Source organism: Gadus chalcogrammus, chromosome 10 (genome assembly GCF_026213295.1).
Source record: "Gadus chalcogrammus isolate NIFS_2021 chromosome 10, NIFS_Gcha_1.0, whole genome shotgun sequence".
NCBI lineage: Eukaryota > Metazoa > Chordata > Actinopteri > Gadiformes > Gadidae > Gadus > Gadus chalcogrammus.
The window spans coordinates 17,540,406-17,557,473 of NC_079421.1; the positions used below are offsets into that span (position 1 = coordinate 17,540,406).

Below are 17,068 nucleotides of genomic sequence, written 5' to 3' on the forward strand. Positions count from 1 at the left end.
GCTGGTGTGGTGTATACACACCGGCAGGGGGCAGCATTCAGCAATCGCTTCTCGTCGTAGGCTCCATTGAGTAATCCAAAATGGCTGCGCCCATAGTGGTTCTGTCAACAGCGTGAAAGTCCAGATCAAGTCCCAGGTATGATAATATAGCGGTAAATCAGTCTTGATCAATAATGCTGTGTGTGAGCTGGATGATGCTTAACATGGATATGCGACCTTAGTCAATGTCGTTACAATAACTCGACAGTTGCATAGAAGTGGACTCATTTAAGCAGACGTTAGCATGTTTAACGTTCAAATAATTACAGACGCTTTAATTACATTTCAATTATAAATGGCGTCTGCGTTTATTTTATTACAGTATCCGTCTAAATCACAACGATTGTACTTTATCATACGCTGACGTTATCCACTACTGTCATTTCCACTTTAATGCTCTTCAACTTACTACCTTGCTACTCAACATATAACTGACACTTTAGACAACCATTGTAAGATTAAATTATAGCAATGTATGTGGTACATATGTAGCCTATGTATTACCGGAAAGTTAGACACAGTGGAGGGGAATTTGCCTGAATTACAAGGTTGTGTGAAATGCGTCCATGTCATGAAGGTCACAAGATGGCAGTGCTTGCTCCCTTCCTAAAATGATCAATGGCCAACGTTATAAATGGGTTTCTTTTTTTTCTTTTTTATAGTATGAACCCATCTAACTGCGTCAAAACAAGTGTTGCTTATGATGAAGTGTTTGGTTGCTTCATCTGATTGTGCCTGATGAATTCATTGTTTTACGGTTGAAATGTGTTGTCCTTTTTTTGGTTATGGTAATATTCTATCTCACTACACCAAAAGTATTCCCTTTGTGATCACTGGCTCCTAGAAGCAAGCAGGTTCTGGTATAAAACACTAAATATCCACGCTCTGCATGTTCTCTTGAGGTTCACCCTATGTACCATGACCGTCAATATTTAGTCTGGGTAAAATAGATTCCACACCAGACTCGTACATCCTATTCAAATAACTGTTCCATTATGTCACAAACCGATATTGGGAAGAAGGACCCATTATAAGCTTAGCGTGCACATATTTATAAGCTAAGCCTGCTCTTCTGTCGATGAGTCTTGATTATTTTTATTTTTGTTTACATGTTAATATAAACTGGATTTTAAACACATTTTCTTAATGACTATTGTACGGAAAATGGCCCGATGTATATTTAATTGTAGCAGTTTCCCAACAAACGCTGAGACAAAAGCCCAAGAGACATAAGGCGTATAAGGAATCCTACCATATCCACACCCAAAGCTATCACTATCTGGATAGCAGCTGGCATCCTTCGTGCCTCAAAATGTATTAATTAGAGAGCCCTAATTGAGAGGGACACTTAGGTAAAATGCCTTGAAGAAATAAGCCCCTGTTGAAATGCAACTATGTAGCCTAGACTATATCGTCAGGCTTTATTGTACAAGAAAATTCTAAAACCACTTGCGTAACAACTAAAAATGTATTAAGAATTTAAATTGCTACTGGGACCAATTACTGCTTGGGGATAACAGTGATGACATTCTTCTCACTTACTCGCTCTCTGAACTCAATACTCGCTTGTTATTTCCCTCTAGTTTATTTCATCCCTCTAACCTTATCTCCTTATTGATGGTGACATCAATAAATCGGTAGCTCCTCGCCCAATCCGCAATAGAGCTGGCTGATGATAATGATGTATTTTAGACATGCTGTCGATAATATGAATGTGGACATTAGCGTTATACCAAAAGATGACAAGACAGCCTTTAGGCTTAATCAAGAGATGTAACATTTTATGTATTGATGTGAGTAGTGGTTTATTATTGACATCAATGATAAACAACTTATGTGTACATCAATAGTATACATCATATTCAATGTCTCTTGATGTAGCTTTAGATGTTTCTCAGTTCACCTCCTCAATGGAACATTCTCTCTATTGCTATTCTGTTGGTGCCATTCCTAACTGAAGATGGTCCTAAAATTAACACCTGCCAAGACCAGTAAATTGTTAGGTGTGTGTGTGTGTGTGTGTGTGTGTGTGTGTGTGTGTGTGTGTGTGTGTGTGTGTGTGTGTGTGTGTGTGTGTGTGTGTGTGTGTGTGTGTGTGTGTGTGTGTGTGTGTGTGTGTGTGTGTCACACTTGATAGAAATATTACAGGGCCCACATGTCATTGCCGATGGATGCTATGCTGTTTGAGCGACAGGCGTCTGCTGTCTTCCCAGTGTTGCCATCAGCCAATTATGTGCTTCAATCATAATGGTGGGCGTTTCGAAGCTGTGTTTTCTACCCCTCTGTGTTGAAGACCAATGTTTTCCAAGGTAAAAAAAATGGCAGATAGAAATATCCGTCAGCCCGCCACAGCACCTGGGGGAGTGAAGTGTACCTCAGACTGCGTATTCAACCCACATAGCGACGCTCCACCCAGAGTCCTGGTGCTGGGCGACACGGTGTGATTTGTTACGTTTTAATGCGTTTTTTGAAGCACAGGGATGACTTGTGGATGTTGTGTTGCCAATACATGATTCCTCACAGCAGTCAGAGTTACGTAAAGACCTGCTTAAGGGCAGTCCTACATTCTCTTACCGAGGTTAAAGCCAGAATCACACAAGTTCTGTTTTGAGACCCTAAGGGGATCTTTCACACTCATCTGGACTTATTTGTCCTGTTTGAGGGGCCCCTTAACACTTGGCATCCAGCAATCAATACGCTGCCTATGGTGTGGTGTATGACAGAGGAATACTAATGTGGAACAACACCGGAATACCGCCCGTCCTTTTGTAACTACATTTGATGTCGGCTAATCCTCTGATCGCATCAGGACCATCTTGACTAGCCCTCGGATCACGGCTCCCTGCTATTAAGAGATCCGGGCTGATCGATTTGATCAGTATTCAACCTGTGCACGCTTTTGTGCGCCAACCCCCTCCCCATCTAGAATCCCATATTTTCAAAGGCCTAACAAAACACAACTTTTTTTTAATTTATTTTATAGTGCTTAGAAGTGGTCGAAGCATATCAAGGCTTCAAGGTCATCGGCTGTATAAGATGCATCTGTTCACTACAGCCAAGCCGACTTTTATTTAACGGCATGAAATTACTTATTTTTTGCCATGCAGATAAGGCCATTTTTTTTTTGCAATTATCTCCCATATCAGTATTCTGATGCTAATTCAAACCGACGCTATGGTGACCTTTAGTGAGATGCTTTGTCTAAGAGTTCACAAATGTTAAACCTATGTTGGTTAATGAGACCTTGCAAGATTTGCGGCTTATTTTTTCTCTTGCGCCACATTGGTCTCTGAAACTGTGTGGGAGTCATGGTAACCACATAGCATGAGGTATCCCTTTGGATTGGCTACCAAACGAGGAGATTGCTGTTGTTGCTCATTATTGTTGTAGTTGGTAAATGAGCATTGAGGATTTCAACCTAGATTAAAAAAAAAAACTCCCAAAGGATCACATATCTGAGGTATTATCCAACGCGCCAAAAACATCGGCTCAAAGCCTTACTTGGAACACCAACCAGACAAGAACATGCAGTGTTTTTGCTGGCTTTAATATGACAGAAGAATGTCTCGTAATTGGATCCGAGAATCGTCAGAAAAGCTTCAGGTACCATCTTCATAACACTGAGTAAACAATGCAAGACACAGTCTGTCACTAGTCGAAGTGATCCGGGATATGATCAGATTACTAAGCAGCGTCTCACATGGACGTAATTAGACGGGTATTGTGTGTCAGGAACAATGAAGGCAGCAATTACTAACACAAATGTACTTGGTACAAATTAAACTTGTATTAAAAGAAAGCCACAAAAGAAAGGCTTTTCCGTTTTTGTTCGGGACAACTAAGTCCCGAACAAAAACGGAAAAGGCTTTCTTTTGTGGCTCATAAAATGTCAGGCATTTGTAGTGAAACGGAGCACGGGGGCTTTTTGCTCAACAAAATACTCTCCCTTTAGCGTCTGTAATTATGACCTGTGACAGGGAGCTGTGCAGGCCTCACTGACCCCACGCGGGTAATGGACGAGACTTCTGCCATAAAATGACAAAAGAAGCCCTATCTCGACTAAACGCCGCAGTAGCACCGCTGTGTTTAGCCCACGTGCATGTGCATATTTTCTGTCAACAAATTAATTGTTAATCTTTGCTTGTTTGCCTCAGATACTAAGTCGGCATTAATTAGATTTGACCAAGCACTCTGTTGAATTCTGAATACCAGATGTGGTTTGTTGTGTGGAATCACAGTGAATGGATGATGAAGGTTAACAATGACTCTGGGAATATAATAGAGTTTTTCATGGTGTCCCTTTTACTCACAAAATGCACAGGCTGATTATCAAGGACTTTCCACAGGAAGGACGTTTCAGCTTTTTGATTGAAATTCTTCTCTCCTCCTTTTTATTTATTTGATATGCAAACGCTTTTTAAATCTTTGATGAATTTGTCAACAATACATTTGTAGAGGCATTACCCACAAGTAAAACAAATTGCGCTGCAGCCTACATTCTCTCACTGCAGTTTCCTGGCAGGAATGCATCAGAGAAAACAGTGGCAGAACATGGTTCAAGAACACCACATGCTTTGCAAGGCTCAATTACTTTGTTCACCCAGAGCTTAATCAAGCTCTTAATTAAGCTAAGCCTCCGCAATCTTTGACCATAACGTCTGAATGTCAATTCAGTTTTGTAAAACTTGTTCAGGAATTTTTCCTGGTTAACAATTAGCCTTGCATCGTCAGATAAATTGTAAACTGCAATTAGTCTGGATCCTCTCTGTTCGTTTTCGATTTCCAAAGGGCGGCACCAACAGGTGCAGAACAAAATGCCTCTGGAAAGGATTGGATAGGCCTACAACCAATCATAGCGATGAAACATGTGATGCATGCAGCACTTGGCGGCAAAATAACCTTTCTTCTCAAAAAAAGCTTTAACTGCAGTAGTTTATTCTTATTTTAGTGAAAATGTACCATCCAGCGTCTGGATAGCGTAACCAACAGACCGTTCTCCATCAGCCAATGAAAACGCCTCTACGGCACTCCTCTGAACCATCATCGTATTACCCCACCTCATGTTAGATAAACGGTTGTGATTGGTTTATCTCATACCGGGCATACATCTTTTTGTTAGGGAGGGGAACCAGGCCTTTTCTTGAGAGCAAATTAAATAGAGCTTGTGAGAATGGGGGGTGATGCATGATCTGCGAACAGTCTGTTCTACCTTATTTTACAGAAATCCATGTATTTATTTAGTGTTATATATATGACCATTTGATAAATCAAAATCTATTTTAGGCTTAAGTAAATGAAACCCCTTTAACACACACACACACACACATGTATATATATATATATGAAAAATAGATATATTACCAGGCGACTGCTGTGTCAATTTCCATTACAGTGCTTTCCATAGAGGCTTGAGCTGTGGACGTAGTGTCAAAAAGAAAACCATTGCCCGGCAAAAAAAAAAAATCTGAGCTACCACGAAAACACTTTGCGATCATTAAGGCAAAGACGGCATTTGTGCACGGGGGGGGGGCGTCGGTTTCCTGCTGCTTACATTATGTGCTCACTCAAGGAATGATTTTCCCCTTAATGGCTTTATTATTGCGCTCGCAAGAAGGGAAATACTTTTTGCTAATGCAGTAAAAGTGCTCTCAATAAAAAATATTGTGCACGGATGTGCTAGTTGTGTGCACGCGTAAAGGCATTGTTGCTTGCTATTTTTGGCAGTGATTTGCCGCCATAAGTATTGTGGGCTTTGTTTGTCAGCGTCTCAATAGAATAGAGGCAAATAACCGGGAATAATTGTATGGCTAGTTTTGCATTTACAGCGAAGGTTTCAGAAGGACTGGTCAATTCATTGGATAAGAACGGACAGTTCTAACTTCCTATTCATTGAACCAATTGGCCCAGTGCGACCATCTTCGGTGCTAGCCGGCCAAAGACCGTTCTTATCCATGGGTCTGACAATAACAGGCGCTTGGTTGGTTTCTAGTAGGTCTTCAACCTAGCGCCATCCGTTGGCCAAGACTATATTTTACTATTTTACTCATTAACTTACACTTTGGTGGTCAGGATTATGCTTTGCCGGACCCTGGATTCGCTTTGGCACCCACCAGAGATAATTCAATGTCCAAAAACACCTTCTGTTGTGTGATACTGCTATAATGGATGGAGCATCGCTCCATCCATTATAAGTCAAAGGAACAGCAATTTTCATCAATCATGTTGAATAACTGAGATCGGCCAGGTCCTCACCCGACCACTTCTAAAGTGTTTTGCGCCGACCGCCGGCTAGGTCGAAGTTAAACCCTGCATTTTCTGCGATAGCAAGTCGTTTTGTGTGTCTGGATTGGAATTCTATTCCTGGAGGAAGTTGACGCCTTGGTTTGTGTTCGTTTTTTCTGGTTGCCCTTGCAACAAACGCTTGGAGCTGCTGCACAGCCCATCTGCAGCCTGTCATGTTTGATAACTGAGTTTCTTCACTCAGGATTTGATGTAGGCTGCCCTGCTTTTTCCAATCAAATTTCCCAGGAACCCTCCTGCACCCAAAATAAGCACGCGAAACACTGACGTAAACTAAGTGTGTTGACGTAAACTAAAGCAACTCACTCGCGTATCGACATAGATTCGGTTTCCGAGCGGCCGTCAGTAGTCTGCTCATCACTTTTAAACTGCACCAAAGCAGCGGTTGGACTACACGGTGCGTGGCCTCTGACAGCCACCATAGGGGGTTCCTTAGAAGCCCAGATAGAAAGGCTTTTCAGGCAGAACTCACGGGAGGTTTGCAGCTCTGTGGTGGAGCAACAGGGGGCTCCATACGTCCTCATGTGCCGCTGCCTATTTTGCTGATCTGATTGGTCACCCCTCCCCAGCCCGTTGGTTCCTGGAGGGAAACATGGTTCGACTTTCACTCTCCCACAAAGTACTTTGACTTTATTGAATTCAGAGCCCCCCCAGAACCACCCGTCCAGGCATTAAAACCTCTATTTGTCCCCCGGGCTCCAGTCATTGATCTTTCCTCACTTTCTCTTTTTTTAAATGCCATAGCTGCATTTTTTTCTTCAGTAGATTATAGGCCTTATTTTATGTCTGTTGCGTCCCTAAAGTACAGCCAACAGTTCAGGCCAGTTGCCCCCGCCCCCCCCCCCCGCCCACACTCCTCTAATTAAGTTCTAATTTGCCAAATGCATTGAGCGGTCGAGTGAGAACGAACACACTTGCCATCCTTCCGTTGCGGAATGACCCCCTACCCACCCTGTCCACACATGCACAATATTAATATTTTCTTGAACCCGCTGTCCAATAACAGCCGCCGACCAGAAGGACTCTTGTCTTTCACTGATGGAGGGACTTCCTCCCTCCCCAGTGCTGGGGAGGGAGGGGCGTGTGGGGATGGGGGGGGAGGCGGTCTGGGGCTGGGGAGGGACCGGTGAAGTGCTGCTGGGCCATAGCTCAGGGAGTCAGTGGGGACAGACTGAAAGTGGTGAAGGTGTTTGGCATGCTGCCAGTGTTCTGAGCACACACCAGTTCAAAAATCCTTGCAGGTTGTCCGGCTGCACGCAGCAGAGGCCCACGGCCGTATCCACTCGCTGATCATTACCAGAAACTCTACCAGAAGAGATGTCTTCTGCTGTGTTGATGGAGGGCAAAAGATTTGTGTTGCTGCAGCTGCTCAACTCCTCTTTCAAATGGATAGACGCTAGAGTTTAGGTCCGTGGGCGTCACTTTTGACGTGTGTATGATCTTTCAACCATCAGGACCGTGTAAATGAGTTGCAACAGTTATGCGCCGGAAGGCTAAATTTTCTTCCCACTTTTTCTATAATTGTTATGAAATATGTTTTCGTTCTCCTTATCCTTCCAGGAGCAAACGGACCCACCACCACCACCATGTCGAAGATCTCCAAGGCCGCTAAAGCGGTTAAGAAGCTGGATGTGAACAACATGATCCGGGCCATAGTGAGGTCTGGACAGGCCGCCCCTGGACCCCCACTTGGCCCCATCCTGGGACAGGTAAGGTCCCGAGCAAAAAACTCTTGCGTGCCATCCTGTTCCCCTCCTTTTCCTCTCGATTGCTCATCCAGGGTCAAGCCACAGCACTGCATCCATCCGCACATTGTGTACTTTTTAACTTTTTCCCATTTAAAGAAATCCCAATCCCACTAAAGGCATCATCTTATTCAACCCGGCGTGACCTGTCTTGTTTGTAGCCAGCTTCCCCACATCTACCTCCCTCCCCCCCCCCAACCTACCTGTACATCAATCACTCCCCTGGCTCTGCTGCCGAGGGCCTCTGTTCATATTCTCATTCCCATTCTGGCGTGACGGCTCTGCGCTGCCGGGGCCGTCACGCTCCACCTTAGCCTGCAACCTTTTCACTCTGCTCGGGGTCTTCGACACCAAAGGCTTCCACAGTATCCCCAGAACCAAAGGTGTCAGCGAAGGACTTAGACTGTCCTCAATCGTCTTTTTGTTGTTGTTACTGTGTTCGCCCGGGTTTGTTATATCTGCATGTGTGGTTTGCGTATAAGCATATATACGTTTCACTTAACAAGGTGCGGTTAAAGAAGAAGAAATCGAGTTGAACACTTTGCCTCGCGTTAGTCCCCGTGTCTCTGAGCCATGTGGTTGTTTCTGTGTTTTTGAAAGATGTTCAGGGGTAGGGTGCATGCAGTACAGTAGGTACAGTTTATCCGTCTGGGATAAAAAAAAAAAGACGAATATAGAATGGGGGTGTCTTGATCACCACATCCCTTTGTGGTGTCACACGAAAGTATTCCTCCCGCACAAAAGCCGGTGGCCCACGTCCAGCGTAAGAACTCTGTGGCGGTGATAAATGATGCAGACGTCCCCGTGCCGGCTCCGACGTACCCCCCCGCCCCCCCCCCCCCCCCCCGCTCGCACGCGGTAACACGGCGGTCGGGCGGACCCCCGCACGCTCTGAGGGATTGATGTCGTGGCGCAGACGGTAATGAGGCACGTTGAGCCACAGCGGAGCAAATCAAAGCCACCATGTTTGTGTTAAGGTGGCTTTTCTTTCTGTTTTGACACGCCTCCCTGTTGTTTTTGGCCCGTGTCATGTTCGGCATTGTTGTGGCGCGGAGCGAGCGCTCCGACGCAGGCGTGCCTGTGTCTGGGTATTTGTGTGTGGCGGCCCGCTCTATGAACCTGTGTGTGTGTGTGTGTGTGTGTGTGTGTGTGTGTGTGTGTGTGTGTGTGTGTGTGTGTGTGTGTGTGTGTGTGTGTGTGTGTGTGTGTGTGTGTGTGTGTGTGTGTGTGTGTGTGTGGTGGAAAACTGTAAATAAATGGCATTCGGCAGCCCGCTCCACTTTAGGCAGCGGGCCGGACCCTTTAATCTTGCAGCGTCTCTTCTCCTTGGGTTCGTCTCTCCCTGCCTTTCCTTGCCTAACCACCCGTGACAGGGGAAGTGCCGAGGGGGGGGGGGGGGGTACGGCTGCCGGTCGGCCCCGGGGCAAATTTAAACAAACGAGAGAAATAAAAGAGAAAGGGGGTGCCGGAGACAGGAGAGAACTGACAGAAAATAATTACAGTCCAGGAGTGAAATAAATACGAGCGGGTGGAGAATGGAGAGAACGAATGCAGGGGACTTTGATTGCGTGGGGGAGAGGAGGAGGAGGAAGAAGAGGGGGAATTTTGGGTGAGAGATCCTTTGGACCATAGTGAAGGAGCCGTGGTCACTGGAAGAGGGCTGCTGAGCGCGGTTATCTGGGGCTTAACAGGTGTATCAAATCCAAGGGGGTAGTCATTTGCCCGGCTTGCTCCACAGCTTTTATAATAGAAAAATGAGTAGTCGGCCAATGGGGAGAGCACCCGGAATGGCGAGTGTTTGAAATGGAGAGCGATGGAGGCAGGGAGAGATGAAAGTGAGAGGGTGGGCGAGAGATAGACGGTGCGACTGGTCCATAGTGCACATCCTGCCGCAGATTCGCTGGGAGTGAAAACACCAAGGGAAACAGAGTGAACGTTCCCAGAGGAGCCCAGAATAAATATAAAAAAATTTCACCCGACTGAATGTGTGAATTGGCGTCAACATTTTAATGTCAATATGCCCGCCTCATAAATCACAGAGCAGCTCTTTGGCACTTGAACAAATATGATATCAAATTAGGAGGGAAGATAAACGGGTGAGAAGCAGGCGGAGGAGCGTGGCGTTGGCCCAGGAGCACCACGGGAAGCCCTTTGTGAAACGTTGAAAAGAAAATCGCAAGGTGCTCGCTCCTGTTTCTTTTGTATGATGCAAGCAACCTTAGATTCTGGAACTATCTCTTCCCTCATGAAACCAGGAAGAAGGAGGCTTGCTTCAGTTTATGTTGTGCGCTCAATACAGCGTGACTATCGGAGGTGGGTTTAAACGATGGGTCCCCCTCTCTCACGGTTCCCCGCTCTGTCAACTGGCAAAAAAAAAAAAACGTTTTCCCCGGCGTGTTAAAAATGCAACGGGCGTTCGGTGACTGCGGGTTAGCTATCCGAGAAAACAAACCCTTTTGGGATCGTCGCACCGTTTCCTGAACAAAGCGCTGTGGAGGTGAAATAAGATGTGGTGTTGAATAAGCAAACGTTGTTGACGACTGCTGTTTCAGTTTGGTACAGGGAAATACTTGAAACCTCGGTGAATTACAAACACAAGGCTAATGTGTAAGACAGTGTTCTTGGCTCCAGCAGCCTTTTCGTCGGCCCTCTGCGGCCCCTTAGCGGGGGCTGACAGCCTGCCAATACGGCCCCAACATGATAACCAGCAACACGTCAGCCCCGGCAGAGGAGTATGAAACACTTTATTACAGTTTGTGCGGCGTCCCCCTGGGATTGTACCTAATAACGGCAGCAGAAGTCCACAGTAAACACGGGGCATTCGTCCAAGTCCACATGGTTTGTTTAATGTGTGTCGACTGACACCCCAGAGGTGGGGTGGGGTTGGGGGGGGGGGGGGGGGGGGGGGTGGGCGCGTAAGGAAACAAGGCACTTGACAGTACTGTAGATCTTCTATTCACCCGGCCCCCAGCGGTCTGTCAGCGTGCATGGGCTTGATAGACCGCGGCCATAAAGACACCATTGCACACATCATCTGGGTTAAGGGCAATACCGTCATTAAAGACAACATGTGTAAAGTAAAAGGAAAAGGACAAGGGGCATTGTTGTTGTTTTTTTGCCCTTGTTAACATTTATTCACTGGCTTTTATATAATGGGAGATGGAGGGTCGGTTTTAGGACAGAAGTTGTATAAAAGAATTGGTTTCTCAACAAGCAGTAGGGCTGGGATGTGGAACGTGGCTACATCGGTTTGTTAGACAAACGTTAACATCCCAACCGTTAAAACATCCTACGGTGTAAATATTGATGATCGCACGGTATCCATATTTTTTCCATCTTATCAGCCTAGAATTTATTTATATTTCTGCTAAAACACGAGTAAAAAGTGAAATACATTTGCCTCTTGGTGTGAGGGTCTAGATTTAAAATGTACACAACAAATTATGTACAATAAGGAACATTGGAGCTATCAATATTTCTTCAATGCTTATTGTATTTTTAGTTTATTTGTTTTTACTTTTTACAAAATGTATAATAAAACAAAATGTGCCCAAAAATACAACAGGACAAATGTGTTTACAGCCGTCGTTGCTTATCCTCCACCATCAGTGTCCAATGGATTACCCCAGTTCTGGATGCGTGGTCACATCGACCCACCCGGAGCAGTAGGTCCACGGACGAGTTTTTTCTCATCGTCCGGGTGCACCCGTGAGCGTCCTCCGGTCGTTGTGTACGGCTGCTTAAAAGCACATGGCGCTCCGTGCATGCGTGGGGAGCGTCTCAAGTCGAGCGCGCCTCCCTAGAGCTCATGGGAGATGAAGGAGGGCGCCTCGCTGGGTCCCAGGCTGGCCAGGCTGTTGTTCTGGGTGTGTGTCAGTGTGTGATAACGGGAGGCCGGAGCCGACGCCGACTGGGGGGTCTCCCCGGCCTCCACCCTGCCCTGGCTCGGCAGGGGTAAGGACCCCCCTCTTGGCTCGGCCCCGGCCCCGGCCGCCGTCCCGGCCGCCGCCCCTCCGGCCCCCCGGTCCTGTCCCCGCCGCTCCCACGCGGCGCTCAGCTTCACGGCCAGGGCCAGCAGGTTCTTCCCCAGGAACACGGTGGACACCCGGGAGTCCCGGAACCACAGCATCCCCGTGCCCCTCAGGCCCAGCGTGAAGATGTTGATGGTGACCAGGCTGAGCCACGGGTACAGCGCCTCCTTGCGGGGGCCCCGCTGTCCGGGCAGGCCCGTGGAGCCCAGCTCGGTGAGGGCCACGCACGGCAGCAGCAGCAGCAGGGCGTAGCAGTAGAAGAACACCAGGCCCTCCACCCAGACGGGCAGGCCGTGCTCCGCGGGGCCCCCGTGGGCCTCCCACAGCCCGGCCTGCAGGTCCAGCACGTCCAGCAGGTCCACCACCACCCACAGCAGGCGGCTGCGCACCTCCTGCTTGCGGCGCGGCGGGGTCATGCTGTCGGCACCCGTCAGGATGAGGAAGAGCGAGGGCAGGCAGACGGACAGCAGCAGGGTCAGCGTCTTCCGCGCCAGCGGGTCGGGCGGCCGGCGCTCCTGCCGGTAGTTGTGGCAGACGAAGAAGAGCTTAAGCTGCAGCAGGGAGAGGAAGAGGAACCAGAGGGCGTTGGCGAAGCCGCGGTGCGGCGAGCGCGCCTCGGAGACCACCCCGGCCGACACGAAGCGCAGCGCCACCAGGAAGCCGGCGTCGCCCAGCAGCACGGTGGCACACTGCCAGCTGCTGGGCCCGGGGAGGCCGCGGGCCCCCAGCATGCTCTGCTCCAGCAGGTAGAGGTCCACCACCGCCATCGTGCTCACTGTCACCAGGGTGGATACGCACACCTGGGGCGTGGGCACCATGCCTGGAAAGAGAGGCAGGAACATCAGGGGGCGCAGTGTGCCGTTCACCGCCTGGTGCTTTGACTGTCACACCGTATGAAGGGAGAGACTGAGCTGCGGTGGCCCACTTTCTTTTAGTGGGTAGAATCAAACCCGGCATGTCTGAGTCACCACAGTCACATAAAACACACTGGGTAAAACGTATGTTTGGTTTTTGTTTTGATATGTATTTATGCGGAGGTTTGCGCAGACCCTAATTAAAGAATAACGGGTCGGTTTGATGTCGGTTGCCTGGTAGGAAGACATTCACAGCCTAACAAGCTGTTCGTTCTGGGTTGCATCTACCTGATGGATACAGCAGGGAAGGGTGTGTGTGTGTGTGTGTGTGTGTGTGTGTGTGTGTGTGTGTGTGTGTGTGTGTGTTTTGAAAGAAACTATATTGAATTTCTTTGTCATACTTTCTTTTATACATATTTCACTAATCGTGTTTGTGATAAATTCATTACTCGCTTTGCAAAGGCGCCCTTTGTACCACCTTTCTTCTTTGTTTCTGGAGCCTGATGTGCTCGTCGCCTCCCCACCGTGCGCGCGCACACACACACACACACACACACACACACACACACACACACACACACACACACAGACCACGGTCCCACTCCACCGCCTGCGGCTGCCTCAAATTACCGTCTCATTTCAACTGAATATTGATAACGCACTATTTGTTCAAGGATAATTTCTCTGAATTGTTCCTCACGCTGGGTGCACATGTCAAGCTGGGGGCCCCGATGCTGTCTGAATGTGAGTATTTGTTTCTCTGTTGCCATACCATATCTCATTCAGGGGACAGTATTAAGCCTCCAGTATTGATCCCCGTCTGAGGGATGATCATCGACTCCGGCGTGGAATTGAACCCGGCCTTTCTTTTTATTGTATTGAGCCGGGGAGATGGCGTTGGACCGCTATAAGCCCGCTTCGGGAGCGGCCACCATTATCGTCCGGGTCCACAGTCACGGCGGCGAGCCACTGACCCGATCGATGGCATGGTAATATGAAATCATTAGCGTCCGCTGATGTGGCGCAAGCGAACGCCACCGCTTTAGCGCGATCGAGCCGTGAGAGGGTTCGGGGAGAGGGAATTGGACCGTCTCTTGAGTGAATCGCCGCATGTGTGGAATGTGATGTAGATGATTTTTGGTCGGTGTTGGTAGACACTAATCACTAATCGCTCTTTCACACTGATCTCATTTCTGAAAGGGAGGGGGGGGGGGTTGGGGGTGTTGCAGTCTGTCATCTGGAGTCTTGGAGGAGGGCTGCCGAGGTCCAGATTAAATGTGTGTGGTTGTGTGTGTGTGTCTGTGTGGGTGCAGCACATTGGGAAAGGAGACACACTAGCCATGAAAGGCATGAAGGGGGAGAGAGAGGGAGAGGTTTGAATGCAGTGGGGAGAGAGAGCCCCAGCAAAAGAGCCTACATTAAAGATGAATAGGCGTCTTGGCTGTGCACATGCCTAATAAAGGGTTACTGCGTGATGGTAACGGTTCATAAGCAGGCTCGGGCCGGGTGGCAGAAGGCCCATATAAAGACGAGGTGGGAGAGAGTTATGAAGAGGCAAGATGGAGGGAAATGGAGGGACTTCCAGCCACTTGGGAGTAAAGCCATGGGACAATGATAACCTATCAGGAATCCCTCTACCTTTTAATACCAGAGGAGAACATGGGCCAAGAGGCGGACACATGGCTCAGATTTAATCTCAAACAGAGACAGAGACTGAGGATGTGACATATAACTGATTAATTTCCTCCGGGGGGAAAGAGGAAGGGAAATAAATGGATAAAAAGGCAGACAAAAGCCCTCACCACTGACCGTCTTATTATCTCACTAGCGCTTCTGTATAGCACCCGCTTGATTCCGAATCCAAGACACATAATCAGGTTTCAACACCCAAGACACATCAAGTCTGGGCGACGAAACCTGGGAGCCGGCGCTATAATGACATTAAAAAATATATATATATATATATTTGAATTATTATGTTTGCAAGAACTTTGTGTGTGTGTACGTGTACAAGATCTCTACAGCTGTTTAGCCGTGTTGGAGGCCTTCCGTTATCTTTAAAACATTATTTTGGTCAATAGTCTCAAGCCTGCACCTTTCACTTATTTTCCTCAGGGAGGATGTCCTCTGCCTCAGTTAGCCTCTGCGCTTCGGTTTTTTGTTTTATGCAACATGGTAATCCAGGTAATTTATTTTTGTTCTGAGTGAGGGAGAGTGACATGACACTCCCTCATCAATAACCACCATCATTCATCAGCCTCCACGCGCACACACACACACACACACACACACCTTTTCTGGGGTGCTGCAGCTGACAAGGAGAGACACTCTATTTCACAGTCTATTTTGGCTCTAGGTATGAGTAATGGCATGTTACGGTCCATATGTGAGGTATTTTTATAGTTGTTTTTTTATTAAGATGCATGGGCAGGTGAAACCATTCACTCTGCCCTACTACTTTTTCCATATCCACATCATTTGCTGTGTGTGTGTGTGTGTGTGTGTGTGTGTGTGTGTGTGTGTGTGTGTGTGTGTGTGTGTGTGTGTGTGTGTGTGTGTGTGTGTGTGTGTGTGTGTGTGTGTGTGTGTGTGTGTGTCAAATCGGTGTTTCATTATCATTGGTGTCTTGCAGGTCAAGGTACGGACCTGCGGATGAACAGGTAGCGGAAGGATTTAGTACTTAACACAATTCATTATCACTAGCATTTTATAGTGCCTTGCACTGTAGAAAGACCTCGCCCGAATAACAATATACACCTATTTGCAAGTGTCACACAAGTCATTTAGAGGAACCGTGTTGGGATAGAATAACGGCTCTGTTTAATTTGCTAAAAGATGAATGGCAAGCGACACAACCTGTGTGCAATTACTGATAATGCGTTGCTCGACCTCTGTTGATCACATCAACGGCAAATCACCAGGGAGCACACAACTGTTGATTTAATCCCCCTTCATAGTCTAGTTCAAGTTTAAGCTCGGTCCTGATGTAATATAGGCCTACATTCATTTAGATTCTTATCGTTTTCTTTAAATTATGCAGGCTATTAAACCCCCGCCCCCTCCCTCCCCTTCATTTATCACAAACATCCAGCAATGCAACACCTGTTTTATTACTGCAATAGCTTCGGTATATCATCACAATCGTAACAAATAAATCGTATAATTACCCAAATCATTCGTATTGCGCCTGAGCTGTAAATCCACTTAGGTGTGTGGAGAGCAAGTGAACCTTTTCGCAGTGCAAGCCTAAATCGACGGTAGTCCACGGTCAACGCTGAACTTGCTCCATCCACTAAAGTCCTGCCAAGTCGTCGCATTCGCATTTAAGAATCGTGCTTCTTGTTTTTTTCCCTCTCGAAACTATAGTAGGCTACGCTATCGGCCGTCGTATAACAGACAGAAAAGTCAGTGCACCCAGCGCTGCACTACACCGGAGTTTTATAAAAAAAAAAAAAAAAAATGGTCTCCGTAGCCATCCAAGAGACCAAGATATTTTATTCCTCTGTAAATATGTCATGTCCCTCTGCCGGTTCCGTGGTGCTCGGTGGAGCTCGGTGGAGCGGGAGCCGCCACCTCTCCGTACTGTCTCTGTTCTGACTCCCCGGCCTGGCGGAGAGGGAGCTGCGTTGAGTTCAGTGCTGTCGAGCTCTGGTCGTGAGGTGTGGGTGCTGAAAAGTCGGTCAGAATCGTGAAAAAATTGATAATAAGTGCATGCCGGACTCAAGAATCCCCCGCATGGCGATGTACCCCGTTTAACAGCGTGACGCGTCTGTTGCAAAACGAACGTGTAGCGTTTAACAACAGCGGGGCACCGCGTTATAAAAAAAAAAAAGAGAAAGTCGCATTTATAACTGTGGTATTAATTTGTAAGCAGGCTACGTGCTCGCGACTCACCCCTTTCCCCCTCCCCTCGCTCTCTCTCTCTCCCTCCCTCCCTCCCTCTCTCCCTCTCTCTACCCCTATGTCTCTCTGTCTCTCTCTCACATACACACACACACACACCCGTTTCGTCTGGCTCCCTGCCGCCACCTTCTTTTTTTCTTTTTTTAGCTGCGGGACGTTGTGGAGGGATTTAGAATATTTTGAGGTCTGCGGTTAC

The 17,068-nt window shown here is 47.5% G+C and overlaps 2 protein-coding genes across 2 annotated transcripts in view; one reads left to right on the top strand and one right to left on the bottom strand.

Annotated features, from left to right (window-relative positions):
• Positions 1-9: 9 nt before the first annotated feature.
• Positions 10-17,068, top strand: part of mrpl11 (mitochondrial ribosomal protein L11) — a 28,137-nt gene continuing 11,078 nt past the window's right edge. Inside the window, exons 1-2 of the mRNA XM_056600478.1 lie at positions 10-136; positions 7,900-8,048. Of these exons, the coding sequence (XP_056456453.1) occupies positions 7,926-8,048 (123 nt within the window). The 5' untranslated portion in view covers positions 10-136; positions 7,900-7,925. The remainder of the gene's footprint in view (positions 137-7,899; positions 8,049-17,068) is intronic.
• Positions 11,558-16,435, bottom strand: tmem265 (transmembrane protein 265). The gene is made up of 2 exons (XM_056600477.1): positions 16,137-16,435; positions 11,558-12,935 (listed from the first exon to the last, which is right to left on the bottom strand). The coding sequence occupies exon 2, from the start codon at positions 12,931-12,933 to the stop codon at positions 11,884-11,886; it is 1,050 nt and encodes a 349-aa protein (XP_056456452.1). The 5' UTR covers positions 12,934-12,935; positions 16,137-16,435; the 3' UTR covers positions 11,558-11,883.